Source organism: Lagopus muta, chromosome 16 (genome assembly GCF_023343835.1).
Source record: "Lagopus muta isolate bLagMut1 chromosome 16, bLagMut1 primary, whole genome shotgun sequence".
In the NCBI taxonomy this organism is placed as follows: domain Eukaryota; kingdom Metazoa; phylum Chordata; class Aves; order Galliformes; family Phasianidae; genus Lagopus; species Lagopus muta.
Genome location: NC_064448.1, coordinates 7,826,656 through 7,848,868, shown reverse-complemented (window position 1 = coordinate 7,848,868; position 22,213 = coordinate 7,826,656). Strand labels below are relative to the sequence as shown.

The 22,213-nt window shown below is 39.1% G+C and overlaps 1 protein-coding gene across 4 annotated transcripts in view; it reads right to left on the bottom strand.

The window, feature by feature from the left end:
- Positions 1–6,656: 6,656 nt before the first annotated feature.
- The window catches only part of PREX1 (phosphatidylinositol-3,4,5-trisphosphate dependent Rac exchange factor 1), a 154,128-nt gene continuing 138,571 nt past the window's right edge, over positions 6,657–22,213 (bottom strand). For 3 of the 4 annotated variants that reach the window (XM_048963211.1, XM_048963212.1, XM_048963213.1), the window contains exons 31-40: positions 21,878–21,919; positions 19,851–20,068; positions 18,794–18,893; positions 18,132–18,275; positions 17,470–17,584; positions 16,973–17,039; positions 16,092–16,279; positions 15,460–15,562; positions 14,835–14,902; positions 8,519–14,080 (exon numbers count right to left, since the gene is read on the bottom strand). In XM_048963211.1, coding sequence (XP_048819168.1) covers positions 14,038–14,080; positions 14,835–14,902; positions 15,460–15,562; positions 16,092–16,279; positions 16,973–17,039; positions 17,470–17,584; positions 18,132–18,275; positions 18,794–18,893; positions 19,851–20,068; positions 21,878–21,919 — 1,088 coding nt within the window. In that variant the 3' untranslated portion in view covers positions 8,519–14,037. Of the gene's footprint in view, positions 6,926–8,518; positions 14,081–14,834; positions 14,903–15,459; positions 15,563–16,091; positions 16,280–16,972; positions 17,040–17,469; positions 17,585–18,131; positions 18,276–18,793; positions 18,894–19,850; positions 20,069–21,877; positions 21,920–22,213 lie in introns of those variants that run through there. The other variant, XM_048963214.1, reaches the window with a different exon arrangement.

Below are 22,213 nucleotides of genomic sequence, written 5' to 3'. Positions count from 1 at the left end.
AGCCAACACATTTGACCTTGTGTTTCAGCGTACATCAACTAATTTGCCAAGCACTATCTAGAATCAAATTAAGGGATTTTCAGGGATCCCAATTAAGTGGGCAGAAATCTGTTGGTTTCTGTATAAGCTTTGTTTAGGGGAATACTAAACCGAGGTAAGGACTTCAGTGGTTCAGGCTGTTGCAGGAAACGCCAAGCTATCCCTTCCCCCTCTCATGTGTATAGAGTGATGATGTTTTATGGTTCTGCAAAAGTTTTTATTGAAAATGTCTTCCGTATAAAAGATTGCACATGACAATATAAATAAGAAAAAAAATAGTTATTTTTCTGTCTGGCATATTTTCATCTTTGGTCTATGGCAGCTCAAATTAAATCATACTGCAATATTCACTGCAGAGTTGAAAAAGCTGTATGCAGGGTGATCAGAACGCAAGGAACCAAATTCTCCTCTCCCCTACTGAGTATACTTTCTCTGTTTTCAGTGGGGATACATTTTAGAAAGAATTAGCCTGAGGCTTTGTAAGTCCTCTGTTGGTGGATTCATTTGTTGATGGGATTGTCGATTAAAGATTGATTCATCAGCATGAATTTAATTTTTATTTCAAATAATCATTCTTCAGCTGAATTTGACAGGAAAAAAGGCATCCTCAGAGGGTGCTGTGAAGTTCTTATCTCTTATGTTTATGGGTTTTTTCAATTGGGAAACCAACGGAAGTCTCAGTCTTCCCTTCAACAGTCCCGTGTTCTTCAATATTTTGTGGAAAAGGGGGAAAAAAAATCAAGTGATTAAAACATGATGTGCCCTTCTAGCCCTGCTCCTTCTGAGACTTCTAATGTTCTCATTTTTTATTACAGGAGCTGATGAACTGTAAGTGATTGGGAAGAGAGAATAGATCGTGCACTTAGCCTTACCATCTCACTTAGTTAATCTTCCAAAAAGCAATTTGTTCTGACTGATAACTGCAGTGAGTTTAATGGAACACAAGGTTAGAGGGAGAACCTCGAAACAAATGCTGTCTGTCTGAAGGCCAATCGATAACCGAATAGTTTGATGATCCCAAACCTTTGTCACTTTTGTGTAATTGGAGTGTATGGAAAAGACATTACATTTCAGCACCCACTAGCATCAACCTCCTTTTCTGGTGATACCACTCTGAATGCATTCAAGTCATCCTGTTGTAATAATGTGAAGGGAGTAGGAATAGAGGTCTTTTAGATCTCTTTTGAGGGATTTTGCCATTTCACACAGATTGCAGTTTGCTGTGTGTATTAGTTTTGGGACACACATGGAACCTCTCAGTATGTTTGAAGATTTTTATGAGCCAGTGTGTCTAAAACTAATGAGGCTGAGCATGTTTGAAGCTAGTTGTGGGGAGTCTCTCCAGCAGTTCATCATCTGTGGTTTCTCCAGATGAGCAGTGGGGGAAAAAAAATAATATTACTGGGGATATTATGCAATAAATCACATGAATGGCATAATGTGCAAAAAGATACGAACTTTGAAACTCATATTTAATAATCACTCTTAATAGCAATCATTCAGTTGTATCGATCAGAAATAGCTTTCTAAAAACAATTTCCTGTCATTGCTGGCATGTTTGCTTCTTACTCATACTAATAAGTGGGAAAATTCATTTGGAGGAGGAGACTTTGTTTCCTTTGGCTTTCAAAGGTTAGAAACAATTTCACATCTGTTTGAGTGCCACTCAGCTGCAGTAAGAATGATGCTGGGAGCAGCAATTTAAGGCAGTTACAGCTAACTCACCTGTTCTGCCATACAGTGCCTGCTGAAACTTCTTCTGCCCTTGCTACAAAGAAAAGCTGAGTTTCATATGTGCATTTGTTTTGGAAAGCTCATTATTATGTATGTGTATATATAGCTGTATGGATTATTCTCTTGAATATAATGGATTAGCTTCAGTGTCTTACCAACAAGAGCAGGCAGTTTACCCCAGAGAAGCTAACAGAATTTACTTTTCTCTCTTTAGGGATTCCAGCTACTCTGGGCAGCACCGAAAACATGGCCTAGAACTCTCAGTGCTATGAGCAAGGTTGCTTGGCCCAGAAAGGAAAGTCTCAGTCTGGGGAAGAGAGGAATCTTGCTCCCTCCTTTGCTGCCTTAACACAGTCATGTCATTTCTTTCTCTATATTTAAATTCCCCACATAAGTGTTCAGCCCCTGTTATTACTATGGATTGCTAACAGAGCTAGGCTGAAATTGTAACTTTAATTCTGCTGCTGCTTGGAAATTTGGGAATTTGCCTGGAACCTTTATCAAGAAGAATGGTTTTGCAATTCATGGCTACTTGTTAACTCTTTACACCTGCATACTTTCATGTCTGAAAAAAAAGCCTGTTATTTCACTTGAAGACAGCAGGATTTTGTCTTGCTGCTGCTAAATACTGATATTTCCATGAGATTTCACATATTTTACAATTCTACAAGTATCCACAAGTAAAAACTATCTACTAATGAGGAATGAAGATAAATATATGTAGCTTTTTTTCATCACTCTGAGACCAGGTCTTTGATAGTTGTGGCAGATTCTAAAGAGTATTTCTGATTTGTTTTTATGGGAAAGCAAACCAAAGCGAAACAATGAACTAAAGGAAATATGTATATATCAACATATCAATATATCACCTGATAGAGGGATAAGCCTGGAGCTACCCGGCAGGAAGCTTTTGGGGGATGTATGGAGAGGCAGGGAGGAGCAGCAGGCAGTGCAATTTTAAAGGGAGGTTCAGTGGCAGAGGAAGGCAAGGCTCCTATGAAAAGGATTTCTTTTATGGAGTGTAAGAATGCTTGTTTGCAGATTCTCTAGATTCTCCAGGAACATTTGGAGGCCTTAAGCATAAGGATAATTCCTGTAGTATTTAAGACTTATGAGGACTAGTGTACCATGGAATTAATAAGGATTTCTGCTACTATTTCCCAACAAGTCTGTTCTAGTTTCATTCTGATTGCCTCTGAGCTCACAGCTAATGTTTCTAGAGAATGGACCAGAAATACTGGGAGATTTTGTACAGCTTGTGTATCAAATTGGAAGCCTGACCTCACACATCCCATTTCTATTTTATTTTTTTTCATGTGACCAGTACTACACATTTACTGATGTTGAATTTTAGTTCCCATTTAATCACATCTGCTGCTCATTCTTGTGAAATTTCAAGTCTCTTACTCCTGTTCTTCTTTTCAAATCATTGATGAGCAAGTCCTGGCAGAACCCAATGCAGATCCAAGAAGTGCACTGCTGGTAACCCTTATCCTATGTGAAAACTACCACTTGTTTCTCATCTTTTAGTAGATTTCAATGCAGTCATTTCAGTTAGAATTATATCTCATAGAGCTTGTTCTCATTTTCCCTGTACAGTGGATAAACAGTGCTTCCTGCTTTATAGGGACATTGTGAAGATACAGATATTTCAAGATTATTGCAAGTTAGTATGAAAGTACAGTCAGAAGGGAACCAGATGCATGGAGGGCATGAAAGCAGCCCAGAGGTGAAGCCATGCACACGAAGCACTGGGAGTCCCTTCCAAGTCCAGTAATCAGATAGATCCCCAGTGACAGATGTTTATTCCACTGTGAGATTGAGCTGAGGCAATCACTGGCTGCTAAGTGTGGAGGAATATGTTGGCACATAAGGATTGTTTGTTGTAAAGAGGTGTGAAAACCCCACAGATAATGAACAGTTGGGAAACTTCGGCTCTGAACTTTGTAATTACCTCCTCTTTATAAAAATAAGCTAACCACAGCCCTGGTCTAGACTGTATCTCAGAACCCTAGTGGAATTCTCTAATGGGAAATTTGAATAAATGTGGTCTATAAAGCACTTCTGGCTAATGATATTATACTGGCTCCTCTGATTGATCACCATCTGTTAAATTCCTTTAAAAGGCAATCAAATTGCCTTTTAAAAAGTTTGTTTGCTTGAAAAGGTAAAAATACTTGGGATACTTTCCTCATTTCTTCCTCATACGTAAACAAGGTCTGGTAGGCAGCTGTGATCTGTGAAGTTCTGTGTACACAGACAGGAATTCGATCCTTTGGTCAGCGTTTAAAAAACTGACAATTTTTACTTTAGCATATGAAAATCTGTGTGGGGTTGGATGTGCTGTGTAGCATTGTGATTCCACTGCGTATATGGAAACTACCCTTGATTTACACCAAATAGGTAACAAGGCCCAATAGAACAATTCAACAATAGAAACAAGGCCCAAGGTTTGTTATTTCTTGCAGCAAGACACAATAGTTGGTGTATTGGCTGAAAAATTGCTTATTATTTCACAAAACTTTAATAAAGAAAAAACCCTGCAAAATAAACCACAGCTGAGTTCATGTGGAATCGGAGATAAATGAGGCATCCTTTCCAAATCACTTTCCACACAATGTATTCATATGATAGCTTCATTAACTTTGGTGCAATAATTTGCAGATAAATTCCATCCCCCAAAAAAGCAAGTATTCAAGCACTGCTAATCTCAGTTAGGTTTTTGCACATTAAATCTGTGATAAAGCCATACTAATTATTTTGAATTATCTTGAGATGAAAATACGTCACTCATGTAGGTAATTATGTAAGTAATTTAAACCTGATTAAATAATAATGATTCCTTGCTCATCGCCTTCGAAGTGCTTATAACCAAATTTAATTTTAAGCAGGATCAAGAAAATAATCACTTGATTCAAGCATTAATTACTAATTTTAATTCTAATTCATTAAAAATTGACTTTTTTTTTGCAGACTCTGCAAGGCATTAATTGACATCTTGCAAAATGAGTCATAATTTTGGCATGCAGAAGCATTTTTCAGACAGTGAATCGTGGCTACCAGGGACTGTGAAGGAGCTCCAAGGGAGCTTCCATTTAGAAAATGCAGCCTGCTCAGCATCAGAGCCGTTCCTCTGCTTGTGACTGAAGGAGTGGCTGTAACACAGCTGTCTGCAGCACCCAGGGAGCTGCTAACTAACTTTAATTACTAGCAGCAGGGGCGAGCTGCGCTTGAACTGACCTAAAGTAAACAGCTTTGCCGAGACAAACTGCTACAGGATAGGAAACAGTTAAAATCAGTTCAGAAGTGTTAGAATTGGGAGTTTCACGTTGCTTTCTTTCCAGTCAAATCAGAAATTGACTTACAGTCTCAGCAATTTGTTCAGGATGGAGTTTTGGTAGGCGCAGCTTTGTTTTTTCTGGGTGGTGCGGTAGTTTGACTAGCTTGTCCAGGCTAACAGTCCTCCTTTGTGAGGTACTGAGTACAAAGCTCTTCAAAAACAATTGAGTTTTGGATTGTGGCTCCCTTTGGGAAAGGGCTGCTTTTTGTTGTAACTGTGAAACCCAGCGGCTGAGTGCTCCTATGTGATGTATTACAAGAAGTCACATGAATATGGCAGTAATTTTTCTCACAGTAGATTTAAGCTCCAGTGGGATTATTATGATCGTTATCTAATGTACAGCACAACCTAAGATTTCACTGTGTGTTCCTGTAGGAATTTTGTAGTTCATTTGTGGTCTCTCAAACTGTGTGCTTTGTAAGATTCAAATGCTCAGAACTGCTCCTAAGGGATCGTACCAGCATTCTATCAGTTCTGCACTTAGGAATGTTTCTTCATGTTCCATCTACATTTTCACTCTTCCCAGTTTCACCCTTCTTGTTCTTCTCTTCCACAGAGAACTCATTTTAATCAAAGAACAGGACGTAGCTTCTGCTATCAAAACTCAACAGAGCTATAGTTTTAAAAAGGAGTCATTTCTTTTGTGAGGAAGAACCAACAGAAAGGTAATTTTTATTCTTTTTTGCTCCATACAGAAGGTATTATTTTGTACTGATCTTAGAATGCTGTCAGTCTTCATGAGAACTTGGGATAACAACAGTATAACTAAAAATACAACCTTAAACACACAGTGCAGCAAACCTAATGTCCAAACATCATCTTTCTCAGCCTGAATGATTTTACTGAGTCTGTGTAGAGACCAGTGTATGAGCAGGGTTGCTAGATGGTTATCCTCTGTTGAAGAAGCAAAAATATGATGCATTGGTGGAATTGTCAGTGTAAAACAGAGCGATTCTATGCAAGACAGATAGACCTTTATTTTAATAGAAAGCTATTTGTAAGATGAAAGCAATTAAAACACTGAAGAATATTCCCAGCCTTTTATGAGCACAGAGCAACAATAAAAGCGTAGAAACACTGAAGATTGAGCTGTATATCATCTGTAGCAAAAGTCTGTCTAGCTTAATGTAGTGTCCAGGTAGAAACAGGGTGAAGAAGAGAAGTATAATTGTCTTCTTCCCAGAACTTCTTGTTGTATACCTGTGCTTACAACAGATGGGCAGCTCCAGCCTGGCAGATTTAAAATCTAGTTCTCCTTGTAGAGGAAATTTGGAAGCAAATGGCCTCTGGGGTGTCCTAGTTCTGGTCTGGTTGGGCTGCAGCTGTCTCCCTGTTGGTAATCACAGCAGCTGGTGAGCTGAGAGCAGACAGCAAGCACAGCACAGTTGGTTGGCAGGCCTTTAGCATTGCCTTTGGCATTTTCAGCAGCAGCAACGTGCCTCCTGATGAACCACTGCTACAGGTAGCTTTTCCTTCACATCACTTCAGTGCTAGCCACAGGTGCAGTTAGAACTGGCACTACTATTAGAAGTTCTAATTCTGAAGCTTCTCTGTTGGTATTTGTTCTTTGTTCAAGACAGCTTATGAACCTAAGCTACTGAACACACTGCTAAGACTTGTAAGGCAAAGAACTGGCAGAGTCACAGTCCCTGCCTCTCTGTCCCTGCTGAACAGTAATGTGAAAAAAATGCAGACATCTTAATTGATTTCCAGTAAGCAAGCAGTTAATTCCTTCTCCGGTGACTAGCCAATTGCCCAGGTGACTAGGATTGAATGAGAAAGCAGGCTGTAGAGTAAGCTGGTCAAATTCACCAGGGAAAAGAACAGGAAATTCGTAAAAACTGATGCCAGTAAAGTATAGATGAAAAAACAGAGAGGGCTCTTATGTTGAGGAACATTGGAGGAGTCTTAATGCAGATCTGTAAGATTACTTCAGGGTAAGATTAATTCTGTGTGTGATCCATGCTAAGCTGTTCCTTGACTTGAATTCCTAACACCTATTTATCTTTCTGATTTTCCTTTTCTTCCTATGTAGGCTTTTTCTGTAAAACAACCTATGAAACATTATATTTCTCTAAAAACTGGAGGAGTGACCACACATCTCTGCATAATTTGTCAGGGAAATAGGGGAGGTCTGTATCAACTTCCTCATTCTTTGATATCTGTCACTTTTCTCCAGCATAAAATACTGCCTGGACAGTAGCTCATTATTTATTGCTTCTATCTTTGGCAGGTTGACATAGTTTGCTTCTCTTTGGTTTCTTGTTCCAGTGTCATACATTTTCTCGCAAGTGCAATGGAAATAAAACCAAACTTCAAACCAATGTTAAATATTAGAATCTTGTCCTTGCCTCATAACATTCAGGCTACAAGACTTTTAGAATGTAAGAAATTTGCTAATGCAAATAACAGAACAAAACTCCACAAAGGATGTGCAGGATACAACGGATTTTGAATTTCTTGTTTGGCAGTGTTTCTCTTTATTGCTATGAAGAGAGGGAACACAAATGGTTGTATGTTGATCAGAAACATGAGTGACTTAACTCTCGTGTTGTCCTCTTTTTTTATTGGAAAGCTATTGAATCCTTTCAGACGTGCATATTTAATTTCTTCAGTAACTCTTCCAGCAAATAGAATGTCTCCTGGATAGACTGGAAAATGACGAGTTCCCATGCTAGAGACAGCAGAGAGCATTAGCAATCTAAGTAGATCAGAGGCAGAAGGCATTTAGGAGTAAAAGGCTGATCTGTGAAGTCTAGCTGGCTGTCCAGAATTTCCTCTTACAATGCTTTTAGTGCCATGCACACACCATGGGAATAATATATTTTGTCACCAACTTTGATGTTCTGAATGCAGATTTGAGTTTAATACTCTATGAGGAGACTCAGGGTTGTTCTTAGACTCACAGGAAATTTTACATTCTCAACTGGGGGGATTAATGGCAGCAGTGCATCCTGGCTCCAGTTTTTGTCACTCTTTTTTCAGAAGAAGGGGAAGAGACTTAGTTCTTTATTCCACGACCTACAGAGACACAATGCAGTTCACACACAGCAGGATAGAGCTTTTTTAATTGTCCCATGTCCCATAAAACAAAACGGACTTGACCTTAGAATACAGTTTTCCATTTACTTTCTCACTCTGTGAAGTCCAAAAGGTTCTGCTTAAATAGCAATAACCCCAGAAATTTAAAAAACCCAATAGAAATGTCCCTCATTTAGCTGTCTTTCAACCTTCCGAACCCAAAAGGAGTGCTTGGAATCCTCCCTGATAGAAGATCCATCATTGTGACCGTCTGTGTCCATCATTAAGATATTTCAACTCTGATGGACGCAGAGCATAAAATATACCAAACACACACAAGAGTAATACTAAAATGACAACATGGATTTGACAATACAACACAAGAAGTTGAACAAATTATATTAAGACTTTTATCTTAATGCAGGATACATGTGTTTGGTTAAAAATACAGAACACGAAGAAAAATATAACACTGTTAGTATACTAAAATCCCTCAAACATAATTGGAAAACAACTCTAAAATATTCTGTACATTCTTTTCTCTTTACAAAACATTTGAAAATGCCAGTCCTATAAACTGGTATAAAAATATCATCTCTGGAACACTGTCCTAAAACCGTGTAAAGGTGTGTTTTATGCAGAAGCGTACTGTACAACTTGTGTCATTTCAGCATTGCCCTCCCTGCCTAGATGAGGTAATTGATCTTAGGTGCAAAATGAGCTGTAAATGCGGGAATGCTACAGCAATCTTACTCTTGCTCCTATAGTTGCTCACCAGTTTACTTTCAAAAGCCTTTTAAATCTGTTCTAATCTATGGTCAGAGTAGTGCAGCCATTCCTGTGCTTTGTGAAAAGTGTAAAAATTAAGGGTCTTTCAAAAGTCCTTTGTCATCTTCAAGGACTTGTGTGTTCTACGGCACTGGATTAGTGCAGTGATTTTCATTGTCCAGACGAGTCTTAGCTCATCTAAAAACATCTGTGAAAGGCTAATAATGAAAAGCAAACCTGTTGTTCTAAGAGGTTTCTATTTGTATCCTTACAGTCTTTATCTTTTTTTTCTATCTAGCTTTCTGTTTCTACAGGATATTCGTACAGCGCTGACACTTTCCAAAACAGTTTACAGTTCTTCTTTGACTCTTCACAATGCCAATGACAACAGTTAGTTACTTAGTTCCCTCCCCACAGGAGAAAAGTGAATTGCTCAGTAGAGCAGAAGAAATTGGGCACAGTGAGACAGAGCACTCAAACTCCTGTCTTAAGGCGACTAGGATTTCTTTTGTTTCTATTAAACAGAAAGCCTCTTCTAGTAACGTAGCCTAGCAATGCTGTGACAGCACCATCAAAACTGCTATTGCACCATGTTATTTAACAGGAAAATACGGATTTATGCATAGAGAAGGATGGGACCCCAGTGGTGGGGCAGTGGTGCTCATCAAAGCCAGGGTTCTCATTCTACAAAGAAGGAAAAATTCACTGTTGGAAAGCCTTTCTTCCCCATTAAGGTTAATAACTCCTGAGCATTTATCTCATTTATTTGAACTTATATTTTATCACTGCAGTGCTACACAATATACTGGATTAATTTCATTGATCTCTGATACTTTATCAGTTAGCCTATGTGCTATGCTGTTGTGAAGAAGCTGAGGTCATAAGCTGTTCATTGTTGGTTTTTGCCCTTCTATAACTCAATAATGGCCAAATGCTTGGAAGCTGCACCTGGTATTTATAATGCTGCATACTGGGACTGGGACTGTGCTCTATGTGCTGCTAAGGAAGTAGGAGCGTTTCAAATTAGTTTGAAATAGAATTGAAATTCTTGTCATCGTCACCTATTGTTTCGTATCTTCAAATCACTTAAGAACCATAAAATAATTAGGGTTCAGCATATTCCTGAATAGTGGCTAAGTGAGCTCTGTAGCACTATTTACTGATCAGAAAATGTGACGAAGATGAAAGGATTTGGCAAAGCCCAGGTCGAGGTGTTTTTTGTTTTTCAGTCTTTCTTTATTCTGAAAGAAAATGCAAGACACTTGTCTGCACCTATGGCTTCATATCTATAAATCCTAGTAATTCAGTCTGTAAATGAATAGTGGAATATGAAAACATGTAATGCTAAAAGATAGCTAGGCCTGGTTTTGAAAAACAGCTTTCTGCTTTGCAAATGCCATGGACAAAACGGGGCAGAGCAGGAACCATTCCTATCTTCTGTCGTAGACAAACAGTTTGTGCAGCCAAACACAGCTGCATTGACTCCTGCAGAGACTCCTGTTAGTGCAGGCACTGCTGCTTACAGCTCTTTATGAGCTTTATGAACAGCTTTGTAAAAGTGGTGGGGCTTTCTTTTGCTTTATGTTGTTTTGTTTTGTTGTCTGACTGTTTGTTTTGTTTGTGGGTTTTTTTTTTGTCAGCACCTGATTGTAAGAAAAGTTTTTCTAAGGTTCAGAACAATTTTCAGCCAATAGCTATCTCTAATTGCTTGTACTCCTTGTGGCTGTACTTATTAAATTGTCTTTTCTTATGATTACTTAAAGGCATCACATACAGTTGTGTTTTAGGCTAAAAAAGCATCAAGTTCCTCTGGTTGTATCTTGCAGAATTTTATCCACTTTACTGATGGCATTTCAGTGTTTTCTCATCTAGCTACTGCAATTTCACTTAAACATTTGGTGTCTGTAACTGTACACAGCTGTCTGGCAGGAGCCCACCAGGCCTTTGCACAGTGGCTTGAGTGGTTCTCAATAGGAAATCTGTCTTGGGGTGCAGCTGAGCTTTTATGACTATCAGATTGAATCTGAGTCATCTTGTGACAAGCTCTACAATCAAGCTTGTTTTGTTGTCAGTTAACCAGAAATATAGAAAAATACTTTAATTTTCATCTGCATGAGCTACTGTTTGTACTGTAACATCTTATTCCATTCAAACTTCTCTGCCAAGTCTCGTAGGAATTTTTTTGTGTGTATCCTGAACCTTCTCTAGATCAGTGCTTCTCAACTTCTCATCAATCCCAGGCTTGCAGTAGCTGTGTTTCAGTGATTCACGAAAAAGTTAACCCTATTCAGTTGCAAGACTGATACATAAGAAATTCCACTTGCAAATGCCCCCAACCCCCACTTTCTTTTCGGTCTTTCCTTCTTTCCTTTAGCCAGCTGCTTACACACCTCATAATCACACTCTGAGTTTCCATTTTCTCCATCTCAATCGAGTTTTTCACATGGTAGCAGATCAGATGCTCCAGATCTCTGAAATCCCCACTTACTTGGTTGTGGCAAATCTGATTCATTCTTTGCTTTTGGCCACAGAAATTCTGCAGACCTAATTCACTCCTCTAACTTGCAGGTCCTTTTTTGCACTGCCTTCTTTTTTCCCCACTTAAATCTTTTTTTTTTTTTTTTTTTCCAGCTCTAAATTCCCACATTGCAATTTTACAGCATCAAAACAGGTTTTCTTTTCTACTTTCCTATGAAGTCTGCAGTGGAACCACATCTGTAGCCCACACTGCACAAACAGGAAGAGTTGAGCATTGCACTGCCTGCTCAAGCTGATGTTGAAAGCAACTTTTCCTTTATAGGTTGAACTTCTGACCCCTCATTGCTCCATACAAATATCAGATGGAACTGAAACCATTAAACAGAACTTAAAGCACTAAAGAAACAAGGGGTATAACTGAAAAATAAGATCGTATCCTCATGATTTATAATATAAATCAACTTTTAATAACAAAAATGCTATTGTTTTCAATGAGAATAACATGTACATTTCAACGTAAAACAGCGCACAGTGTAAATGCCCTTAGATGCTCTTCTGTGCATCTCCAATGTCTACAATGACTGCATAAATGAGGGCAGCGATCCTCACCAGGCTATATAGAACTGCTGCAGTTCTGCTGCACAGAACTGATGTAGGCAAATCAAGGATCTGAGTTTGTAAGTGTTCTTTTTACATTTGGTTGTTCCTACGGTTCTTATTTAGATTAATACTAAGTAGTTTAAGTTGATGATTCAGTAAAGAAACATCCATTTCTTCTTCAAACAGCAAGTGGTGTGAATCACTCTCAAAATTGAAGGGGAAAAAAAAAGGAAAACAGAGAGAAAGTGCATTGAAATAATGCTTTGTTCATCTTACTGCAGTACAGAATGGCTACTGTAGTAAAGTCCCCTCTATCTGACAGCTGGCTGATGCTGGGCTGCCCTGGTTCCCTGCAACAGATTACTGTAGGTCAGAGGAAATATTAGAAGTGAGAAATTTAAACAAAGATGTTCCTTATCCCAAATTATTGTAGTCTGAGAGGCAAGAAAGAAATAATTAAAAATTCAGAGACAAGACTGAGAATTTGTGTCCTCCAACTCGGCCTCAGCTGTTTTGTGCTGATGTGTAGATTAGAAAATGTGAAAGAACTCAATATCCACCTCGAAAGACTCTAAAGTGAAGGTTTCAATTGGTTGGGTTTTGTTAATGAAATTAAGCCAGCTGAAAAACAAACGATCTCACAAATAAAAAATCCCAAACCTTTATTTTCTAGAATATACATCACTGCAAAGCGCTTCTGGATTTTGTAACAATTGACTTTAAAATGAGGCTGTGGAGAAACAAAGGAATGGTGAATGTCCTGCACGCTGTCCTACTGACACCTGCTACAGCTCTGTTACGGATGGGCGGTCGTTTTAAGGCACTCGCTCTAAAATATCACTATTTCTGTCCTGAGACTGCTGCCGTGTTTCATGAGTTTCAGCCAGTAATTTGGAAAAAATCACTGTGTTTAGGATAATACTGACAGGATGGGAAACAATTTTTCAAACAAGAAAAAATAAAGTACATTATATACACGATTCCTTTTTTTCTTTTAACTTAAAAGCATCCCTAATACATCTTAATAACTGTATTAAAGACTACTTAAATATTGAACGATTTTAAATAATGTAGATTTCTTTTCAGTAAACTGGGAGTAGCTGTGTAATTGCCAGCATATTGGTCCCATTTTAAACAATATAGTTTTTATTTAAATCTTGTATATATAATAACATGATCCAAAACACATATTCCACTCCACATAAATAAGTATAGTTCTTCTGACCGGGTTTTTAAAACTACATCTGTTCAAATAATCAGATTCTAAGACTGTATTTTTCCTTTGTAAAGTTTGTTTTAAAATCTTTCACTCCAATCTCTCCCCTGAATTATTATTGTATTTCCAGAGTACATAACAGAGCATTAGTAAAAAGAGTTAATCCCAAACTGAAGGCTACAGTAAGTAAATGAAGTAATGGTAAGAAGTATTATGGAATGTATACTCTGCAGCATAGAGAGATTGGTTCTCATTGGGCTGAAGTGGAAAATGAGTCCAGTAGAAATTCTTTTTGCTTGCATCTGAATTAGCCATTGATTGTGCTATCTGTTGATCCAAAGTGCAGGTCAGTACATTACAAAGTGGTGTTTATGAAGCTACTGTTCAAGGCCACTGACCAAAATTATGCTGGCAATTAAATGGATGCCAGACACAGTGCAGGGAGAGACAGAGGTGTCATCCTGGGTTTTCTCAACCAACCCAAATCTTCAAGTCCACGGCTTTTAAGTGGCAGCACAAATGTTATCAGTAAAACTGCACTTTCTTGCTGCGTAACTGTCACTGTTCCAGGCATCTACCAATGGCAGTAACATCCATCTTAGTTCTGTGGGGTTTGTTTCAAGAATTTCTTCAAGAGGTCAAAGAAATACAAGAATCCCTGCATGTGCTGCTTCAGAGGCAGATTCCTGATGCCGGGGGCCAACAGGTTCATCTCCTGCAAAAGCAGAGTCTCCTCCTCTCTTGTTTCAGTGTCACAGCGTTGGTTAGCATGGGTCCTCAGACAGGGCTGCTTGTTGGTGCGTGTTTTACTTGTGCCACAATGTGGGTGCCTCTGTCACGTTTATAAATCCCCATCTGTAGGTGGCTGGCACAGCCTGTAGAGTCTTTAAGGCAGATTAAGAGTATGGTATTAAACGTGGTAAGAAAGATAAAGTTACTGGCACAGTATAGAAAAGCTAGCTTCTCCTTTGTCATTCTGCAAGCCTTAGATGCAACCCAATAGCAAGAATACCACTATTTTTATTTTTCATAATTGCAAATGTAAAAGTGTACAATTAACTCTATTTATTAGCTAAAATATTTATTATCATTGTTTAAATACTAATTGAAACACTGTATCACTCCTTTTTACCTTTGGCCCAATTTGGGTCTTCAGCAACCCTTTCCTTGTTTTTTTTTTTTCCTGTTCTATTTAAATACAGTGTAGTAACTGGGTTTTAGTACACAATGGGACTGCAGCCAAAGTACTGCCTTATGAATTGTCTTTGCATATCTGCTGTCAGATTTGCCATTCAGGAGTTCTTCTCTCTCAGCATTCCACAGATGGCTGTCAATCACTGGCAATATCAGCCCATAGCAATGGTCTGAAAAAGACTCTTCTTTTTCTTCAGTGATTTTTTTTTTTTTTTTTTTTTTAAGAAAATGCAGAAACATTTGAAGTTAATGATATGCAAATTGTAACAGGCTGAGCTCATTAAGCCACACTGCACTTAATTTAGTACCGTGAGAAAGGAGAACATGATTTTTTTTTCTTGCTGTTACTACTAAGGAGATCTGTGGTTCCAACAGGATCTGATAGTTGTTACAGAGACATAAAACAAGCATTTCAGACAACATGCAGAATCCAGAACAACCTACCGAGGCGCACTCTGCGGCATTTGGTCCATCACTTTCAGATTCTTGGCAGAGATTTCAACTCTTGGTCCCTAAAGAAACAAAGAATTTATGGTACTGATGATATTGATAACAGATCTGATCCTTAGGGGATAATAACGTAATAGGAGTGTGCTTTCTTTCTGAGAATCCATTAACTACTTTGAGAAAAGTTGGAATCTGTTGGTAGATACATTAGTCATCTGTGTTTACTGAAAAGATGAAATGAATCCCAAAGCACTTTACAAGCACTGTTGTCTATCACTGGGGAGTTTCTACAATTTAACACTGATTGAGACTTTTGACTTTTGTACATGCAGAAATTGTCTTAAGTATCTTAGCTAGTCTCTACTTTCTAACCATCAAGGCACATACTTTGAATAATGCATACTGAGGCATATAATTGCTGTAAATGGCTGTACCTGCAAACCTTAATTTGTTGTGTCAGAGATGGGTAGCTGTTCAGACACTAGTAACAGATTGACTGTATGAGTTCATGGTGAACAAAATACCATGCCATGCTGAAATAAACAGGAGTTTCTACTGTTACTGGAATGTTACTGGAATAAAGGTAGTGGCTTGCAGTAGACACACAAGTCCTAATACTTACTTGCTTTCGCATGATGTCTGTAGCTTGCATGATACACTTGGGCAAAAGTCCATGACTTCGAGCCAGTATGGCTGCTTGCTCCAGGGACACACTTAATGTACTTCTGAACATGGGAACAAGTGATACTAAATCATTGATCATATTTAAAAATGTATATAGAGGCAAGCATAGGACACTTATTTATTAAGTATGGATTCTGTTAGCTAGCTTTTTTATATCTATTAGTTCACTTTTTCCACTTAAAAAACTATAAAACGAGCTTCAGTCCTGCATTTTCAGCCCTTTACACTTGCTTCCTGCAATGGTTCAGGTCTCCAGCAATGTTACTATGAGGTATGTTTCACTGCTCTTCTGCACTAATTTCTGTATATGCAATTTCTGTGTATATGCAATGAACTCATTTAGTGAATGGCATTGGTTGACACACTGAAACAAAGTTCATGTGCCCAATTTAATTATTAACAGAACTATTTATGTCTCAGCCTACATAACATATTTACATCCTTATTATATATACTCCCTTAACATCTACCTTGCTATTGATTTAAACTGAATCAAATATATTGCCCAAGTCTCCAGAAAAGACCAACCTTTGCATTGCAACACTAACATTTCTGTTTCCAAAATCTCACCTCTGCATCCCAGTGCCACACATGGTAATCTGGCAGGCTCCGAGTCGGTAACAGAGCTCAGAAGATATAGGTAGCAGGCCAGCTCCTGATGTGTTACTGCTAGAGTATCCTGATGGGGTGGGTTTTGTGTTAATGAAGGACTTCATCAGCCTGCAAAGCTCATCCATTGCATTGATGGGACGAATAAGCTAAACAAAGCAACAAGAATAACAAAAACATCAGTGGCAGGTGTACTCTTTCAGTTGTAAATTTACAGGGATTTATCCTGTCTCCAAACATACTATCACTACACAAGTGACTGCTGCACAATAATGAATATTTGAAAGTGAAAAAACACAAGCTGTGACTTAGGTGTGGGGCAATTTTTTGCACAGATCACTGAGATTGTTTACACTGTACGTTACAATGGCAAAGATGATTTGTTTTCACTGCAGTCGTACTTACTGCCTTATGGGCAAATATTCCCATGTTACCTGCCCCAGTTAGACTGCCTCTGGCTGAGATGCTGGGAAGCACTCATGGTCCTGGTGTTTCCTTCTATAATTGTGAATAAAGTTTAATTTCTAAAGTTCATTTTTTATACATCTGTGAGAGAGAAGAATAAATTCATTCTGTCTAACATCAGATACCCCATTTAGAAGGAGATGAACAGGGCAATATGAAGTCTTACTAGTGCCTAAATTAGAGGGCTTATGTTAACTCCAGTTACCCACGCTTTTCTTCAAACAAAAGCCCCAGAGAAATTTACAGCACTTCTTCAGGGCAGGGAATTCTTTTAAATTATATTTGGGTTTGCACAGGCCTGCTTTATAGCTATCACATAACTGAGGTTTAAGAGACCAACTGATATAGAAGTAAAACCAGTAACAAAATAACAATACCTGGTCAATCTTCACTGCAGTAGTATTAGAATCAGTGGGCAAGTTTGACCTCTCTAGATAAAATGTCCTGCAAAAAGACCAGCAAGAACTACATTAGTCAGCAGGTCTCATTTCAAGCACGTATGTGTACTTGTGTGAAACTTCTGAAAAGACTGTGAGAGAAGTCCTGTACTTCAAGAGGTGCTTTCTTACTGAAGCATTTTGTTGCCAAAACTCATATAGCCTGTACTGAAATATTCCTGAAACACTTTACCAATTTTAGCTCTGCTCAAAGTTCTGAAGTCAAATCAGACAGGAATCTCATCCTGCACAGTGCAGCACTTCAGAACAAGCTTAGCTGTGGGAAAAAAAATTAATGGGTTTCTTACGCAATGGGGATCTCCAAGAATCATATTTGTACAGGAAATCAACAGGAGTGGGATTTTTTTCATTAGTTTTAATCTCTTTAGCAATGAGCACTCTTTTCGACATGTTTTAAGTAAAGAAGTATGAAATACCTGAGTTTACGGTAGTATTGCTGCACTTTTTCTAGAGATTGACCATTGATTTGCTGTGGAAGTTCTTCTAGAGATAAGCCAGCTGGTTGTGATTGCCCCTCCGTACTCTCTAGAGCTAAAAGAGAAAATGTTTTATTATATTTTAAATTTAGATAATAACATTTTAGTAAGTTTTTACTTATTTATCTCTGCATCATTTCACTGCTTTGCAAATGACTGTTGGCTCATGTCAAGGCTAATACTGCCCGTTAATATAATTTTGGTGTGAATGGTTGCTTATCTAGTCAAGTATTCCTTCAGTTCCAGCCTGGATGATTCTGTCACAGCACATGCTTCTAAAAAGACTTGCCTATAGCTTGGAAGCGGCTCCTGGTACCATACTAGATCAGATTGTCCACATACAGCCCAATATGTCTTTATGGCCTGAAGCTTTAGAGGAAGGCATAAAAAAAGTCCCAGGCAGGCATATCATGTTGTCATGACTGTGTCTTATTCGAATCTCTAACACGCTCTAGGAGTGTCCCAGAATAGAACCACCTGCTTCTTAACTATATCTGTAATTTTCAGCTCCGTTATGTTAAGAGTTTGATGGTCACTCTTCATTTCGAACCTTTTGCTATCATCAGTTAGCTTATTTTTCTAAGAAAGCTTTTTATAGACACCTTTTGTAAATAGCACCGTGTGTAGTTTCAAGCTTCCTCCATTCTGAAACCGAGAAGGCAGTTTGGAGAAGTAGTAGCTGTCAAGATAAAAGATAACCTTCAAGGCCTGACGGCTTCCTTCAATGTGGTAGAAGACATGAGTATCTGCAGAAATAAACATAAAGATAAAACACTTGCTGCATTACCACAGTGGGAGAAATTTGTAACCATTGCTGCCTGAGTTTGTTAGATCATCTATTGATGTTTCACATCTAATTAATAAGGGAGAGGCTTTGTTGAGAGAAAATGAGTTCTAAAATATCATTCTAGCTGCACCTTCTAAAGCATAGTGATACCACAAACAGGGCTAACAATCAAAATCCCATCTTGTTTTCTGGCATCCTGTGGTCAGTAAAAATGGAAAGAGATTTGGTGGGGTGACACAGAGATGAGAGCTAGTGAGGGACAGTCCTTACACTGTTGGTAGTGAGGTACTGAGAATTATAAACATCTATAAAAATCACACAGGTAAGGTGCTGTGGCAAAGACCGTAGCTCCAAATCACTGAGCTTGCTGCTCAATACTGTCCAGACCTGATGTCTGTTAGATTTATAATCGTGGAGGATGGTAATCCATAAAACAAACAAGAAAAAAAGAGTTTAAAAGAAACTGAGTGTACTCACTTGCTACAAGACTTTCATCCAGCTGCTTGAAATAGAAGGCAACTTTGTCCAGTTCTGTCAGAGTGACCTGGATGTCTTCCAGCATGGTGCGCTCCTCCTTCTGTAGGGCAAAGAACCAGATATAAATAGGTGACTGTCTGCCAGGAAGAGATCAGTAACAGGACAGTATAGCTGCTGCTGGCGTGTTTCGGTTCAGGGCGCCTAGTGCAGAATACAGAGATTTCCACAAACTCCCCCCACATAATTAATTACTGGTGGCTTTTTAACTTTGTGATACAAACACAGCTGCCCTTTGCTTAGATGTCATTTGACGTGATTCACAGGGAGTGCAGAGGCTTAAAGAATAGTTTTGAAGGGGTCTGTTTCTCCAAACTTTATCTTGTATCTACAAATATAAGAAGAGCTTTTTGGTTACTGTGAAATAAATGTGCATCCATTCCATGCAACGTAAAAGAATAATACAGTTGCATATAGTTTGGATTATTGTTAAAAAGCATGCTCAACATATTACGTTTGCAATGTTCTAAACTTTTCTGTAAAGTAATAATAATTTGTGTACCTTCTCCTCCTTAGCCATGGTGCCTGTAGCTTAAGCTCAAATCACAGCACAATGGAATTGTGTCAGAGAGATTTCAGTCTATCTAGCCTGCAGAATGGTCAGTGTGAACATAACTCTAGTTTTCTGTTTGGAACTCCAGATGAAATATTCCCAACTTTTCTGCCTAACTGTTGATATGCATCATTCCACCAGAAGAGGGCAGGCCACCCATGCCTCATTAACAGCTGAGCAGTAAACTCTCCCTAAATGCTACCATGTCACTCCACACATAAGGACAGCCTGATTCCAAAAGGCTCTGGTGTAACAAGTCCAGTATTTGTGAGGAGATGGAAATAATGGGATATGGAAAATACTGGGACACGATTGTCAGAGTGGGAGTCTCCTGAGGTTGCTGTCATCAGCCTCAACACACTGCTAGCACTGGCTGTGCTGTGAATGGCAGAGAAGCATACATGCAAATGTGAACAGACCCCAGGGTGCCATAACTCTTCATCTTACCACAGTAGGGGAGAGCAGGGACTGGTAGTTTAATAAAACACCAGTGGCTGCTATCTGTTCCAGCCATTTTCTACTGGCGTCTCTGCTGCTCTCTTCATATTCCCCATTGTTGTTGTATCGATAGTTGAGAGCAGCCAGTAACTGCTCTGAAAAGGTGCAAATAGCAGCCACAAGAGATTGGCAGAAGATGGAATCTCGCCTCAGCTGTAGTTCAGTATCTGCAAGAGAAGGAGAGACACACAAACAAGGCATGAGAATACTTCTTTTATCTCACTGCCAAGGAGGCAGTTTCTATGTATGTATGAGATATTTAGCTTCTGCTGTAGCTTTACACAGTTGTAACAGATAACATCTTGCTGTGTGACCTGGGTGTAGAAATAAAAAGAGCATTGCTGGGAAAATTTTGCCAAAAATTTTCTAGGCCACTTGACTCTTTGTTTTACGTTTGCCATCTGCATGCTCCTTCTTCTGGGAAGAGCTCTAACTCCTTCGTGCCATATCTGGACCGATTCCCTTCTTTTTATGTTTAAAGAAGCAAGAGAATTAATGAAAGAGGATCTCTGCCACTGCTTCTCTTCTGGGCTGTTAGAGATTCATCTTCCCCTCATCTACCTGTATTTCATGGTCTCTCCAGATGCTTAATGCTTTAACTGGGCCTGCCCATAGGGTACCAATTGGTTTCTGTTTCTTGGGAGAATTTTGCTTCCAGGCCGGCTGCCAGGCAGCCACATTCTGGTCCAAGCAACCTCGTCACAGTTAAGGGGATTGCAGGCCAAAGACAAACATGAATAAGAGAGGAGCTCCTTCCCAGGCACCCTGGGCTCCTTCAACAGTACAGCAGTCTGTCATTGCCAAGGCAGTGCTCCACAGAGAAAGAAGCTGAAGACACCATTCAGAAGATTTGAGTTTTTAAAGTTTCTGTAGGCACTGAGCATGGTATCCTCACTGATACACTCCAGGCGCAGGGCCATATCTTCAATCTGAAGGCAACCAGTCCTTCCAGCAGTACTCCTCTGTACTGCCAAAGTAAGGCAGAGAGAGCACAGAAGCGTCTGTCCTCAGAGCTAGGGAAAAGCCAGTTTCCACAAAGCTGGCATAACCTCTTCAGTGCCATCTGCTGCCCCATTCTTTCCAGAGGATATTAGGGAAAATGCTGCAGGAGATAGGGCAGAGGTAGACACTTATGAAGTCATTACATCTGTTGTCATTAAAAAAACAGCCTTTACGGGTGCTAAGCTGACACTGCAGGCAGGTTTTGACAGACTCATGGACCAGCCCTGGCAGGAGCAGAGGCAACAGAGCCATACTCATTTACCATTTTCACTCTATGAGAACTTGAGAATCTAGCTGGCACACCAAATTAATGACATCCTATTTCAGTCATGTATTACCTCATTTGCAAACAAAAATACACCAAGTGCAGTTTCAATCACAATAGGAGACTACACATTCACTCCTAGGAAAGGCCTGTCATTTGATCTGCAAGTACGAAGTTTAGTGCACAGCAGCAGATAACAATATCCATTCACAGTGTATTTATGTGCTGTCTCCACACTTAGGTTTTTAGTCTGCTTCTAGCTATGATTTCAGTATATACACTCTTAAATCCCTAACTTGCCTGCTCCGTTTGGAAAGATGTCAGTGTCTGTGTTCTCACAGAAAGTTGTGCAACATGTCTCATTTTTGCTGCATGTTTTCACCACAGAAGGAAACAGTAAAGGCCATCTGGGAGTGAGAGTTGTACAAAAGAAAAAAAAGACAGAAAAACAGCGCTTGTGCAACATCAGTGACTAGCCAGGAGACACAGCAGCCTACATGGAATTGAAGCAACACAAACTGAAGCATAGATGTCAGATGCATGAAAAGGCTGTCCCAGATGCAGAGCACAAGAAATGTTAGCATAAAATGCCAAGACTAAAGTTAAATGCTCAGGAAATAACACTCAGAGGTATGCACATGGAGTCGCATAAATCTCTGTTAGGGACGTGTGTGTACAGTCTTTGTTGCAAGAAATCGAAACACCTTACCCGTGCATTTTAACAAGGCCAAAAGCAGTTGATTCTTCCCATCTAAAACAGTGAAGAGAAGGAAAGAAGTCAACATGATGGCAATATAGATTTTACTCTATTGGATTGACAGTCTCCTCATTCTCCACAATTCTTGCCTCTCCTCACCCCCTGCATGGTTATTTCTCTGTACTATCATAGTTCTTACTCACACAGGCATTTTAATCATACAGAAAGAATTTTACAAGCTAAGTGCTCTACTAACTACTATGAATTATTGGAAACAAATTGTACATGCAGATTAATACTTAATGAAGAAACTTTTCCCAGTGCTCTTCACTGGAGTGTAAATATCAG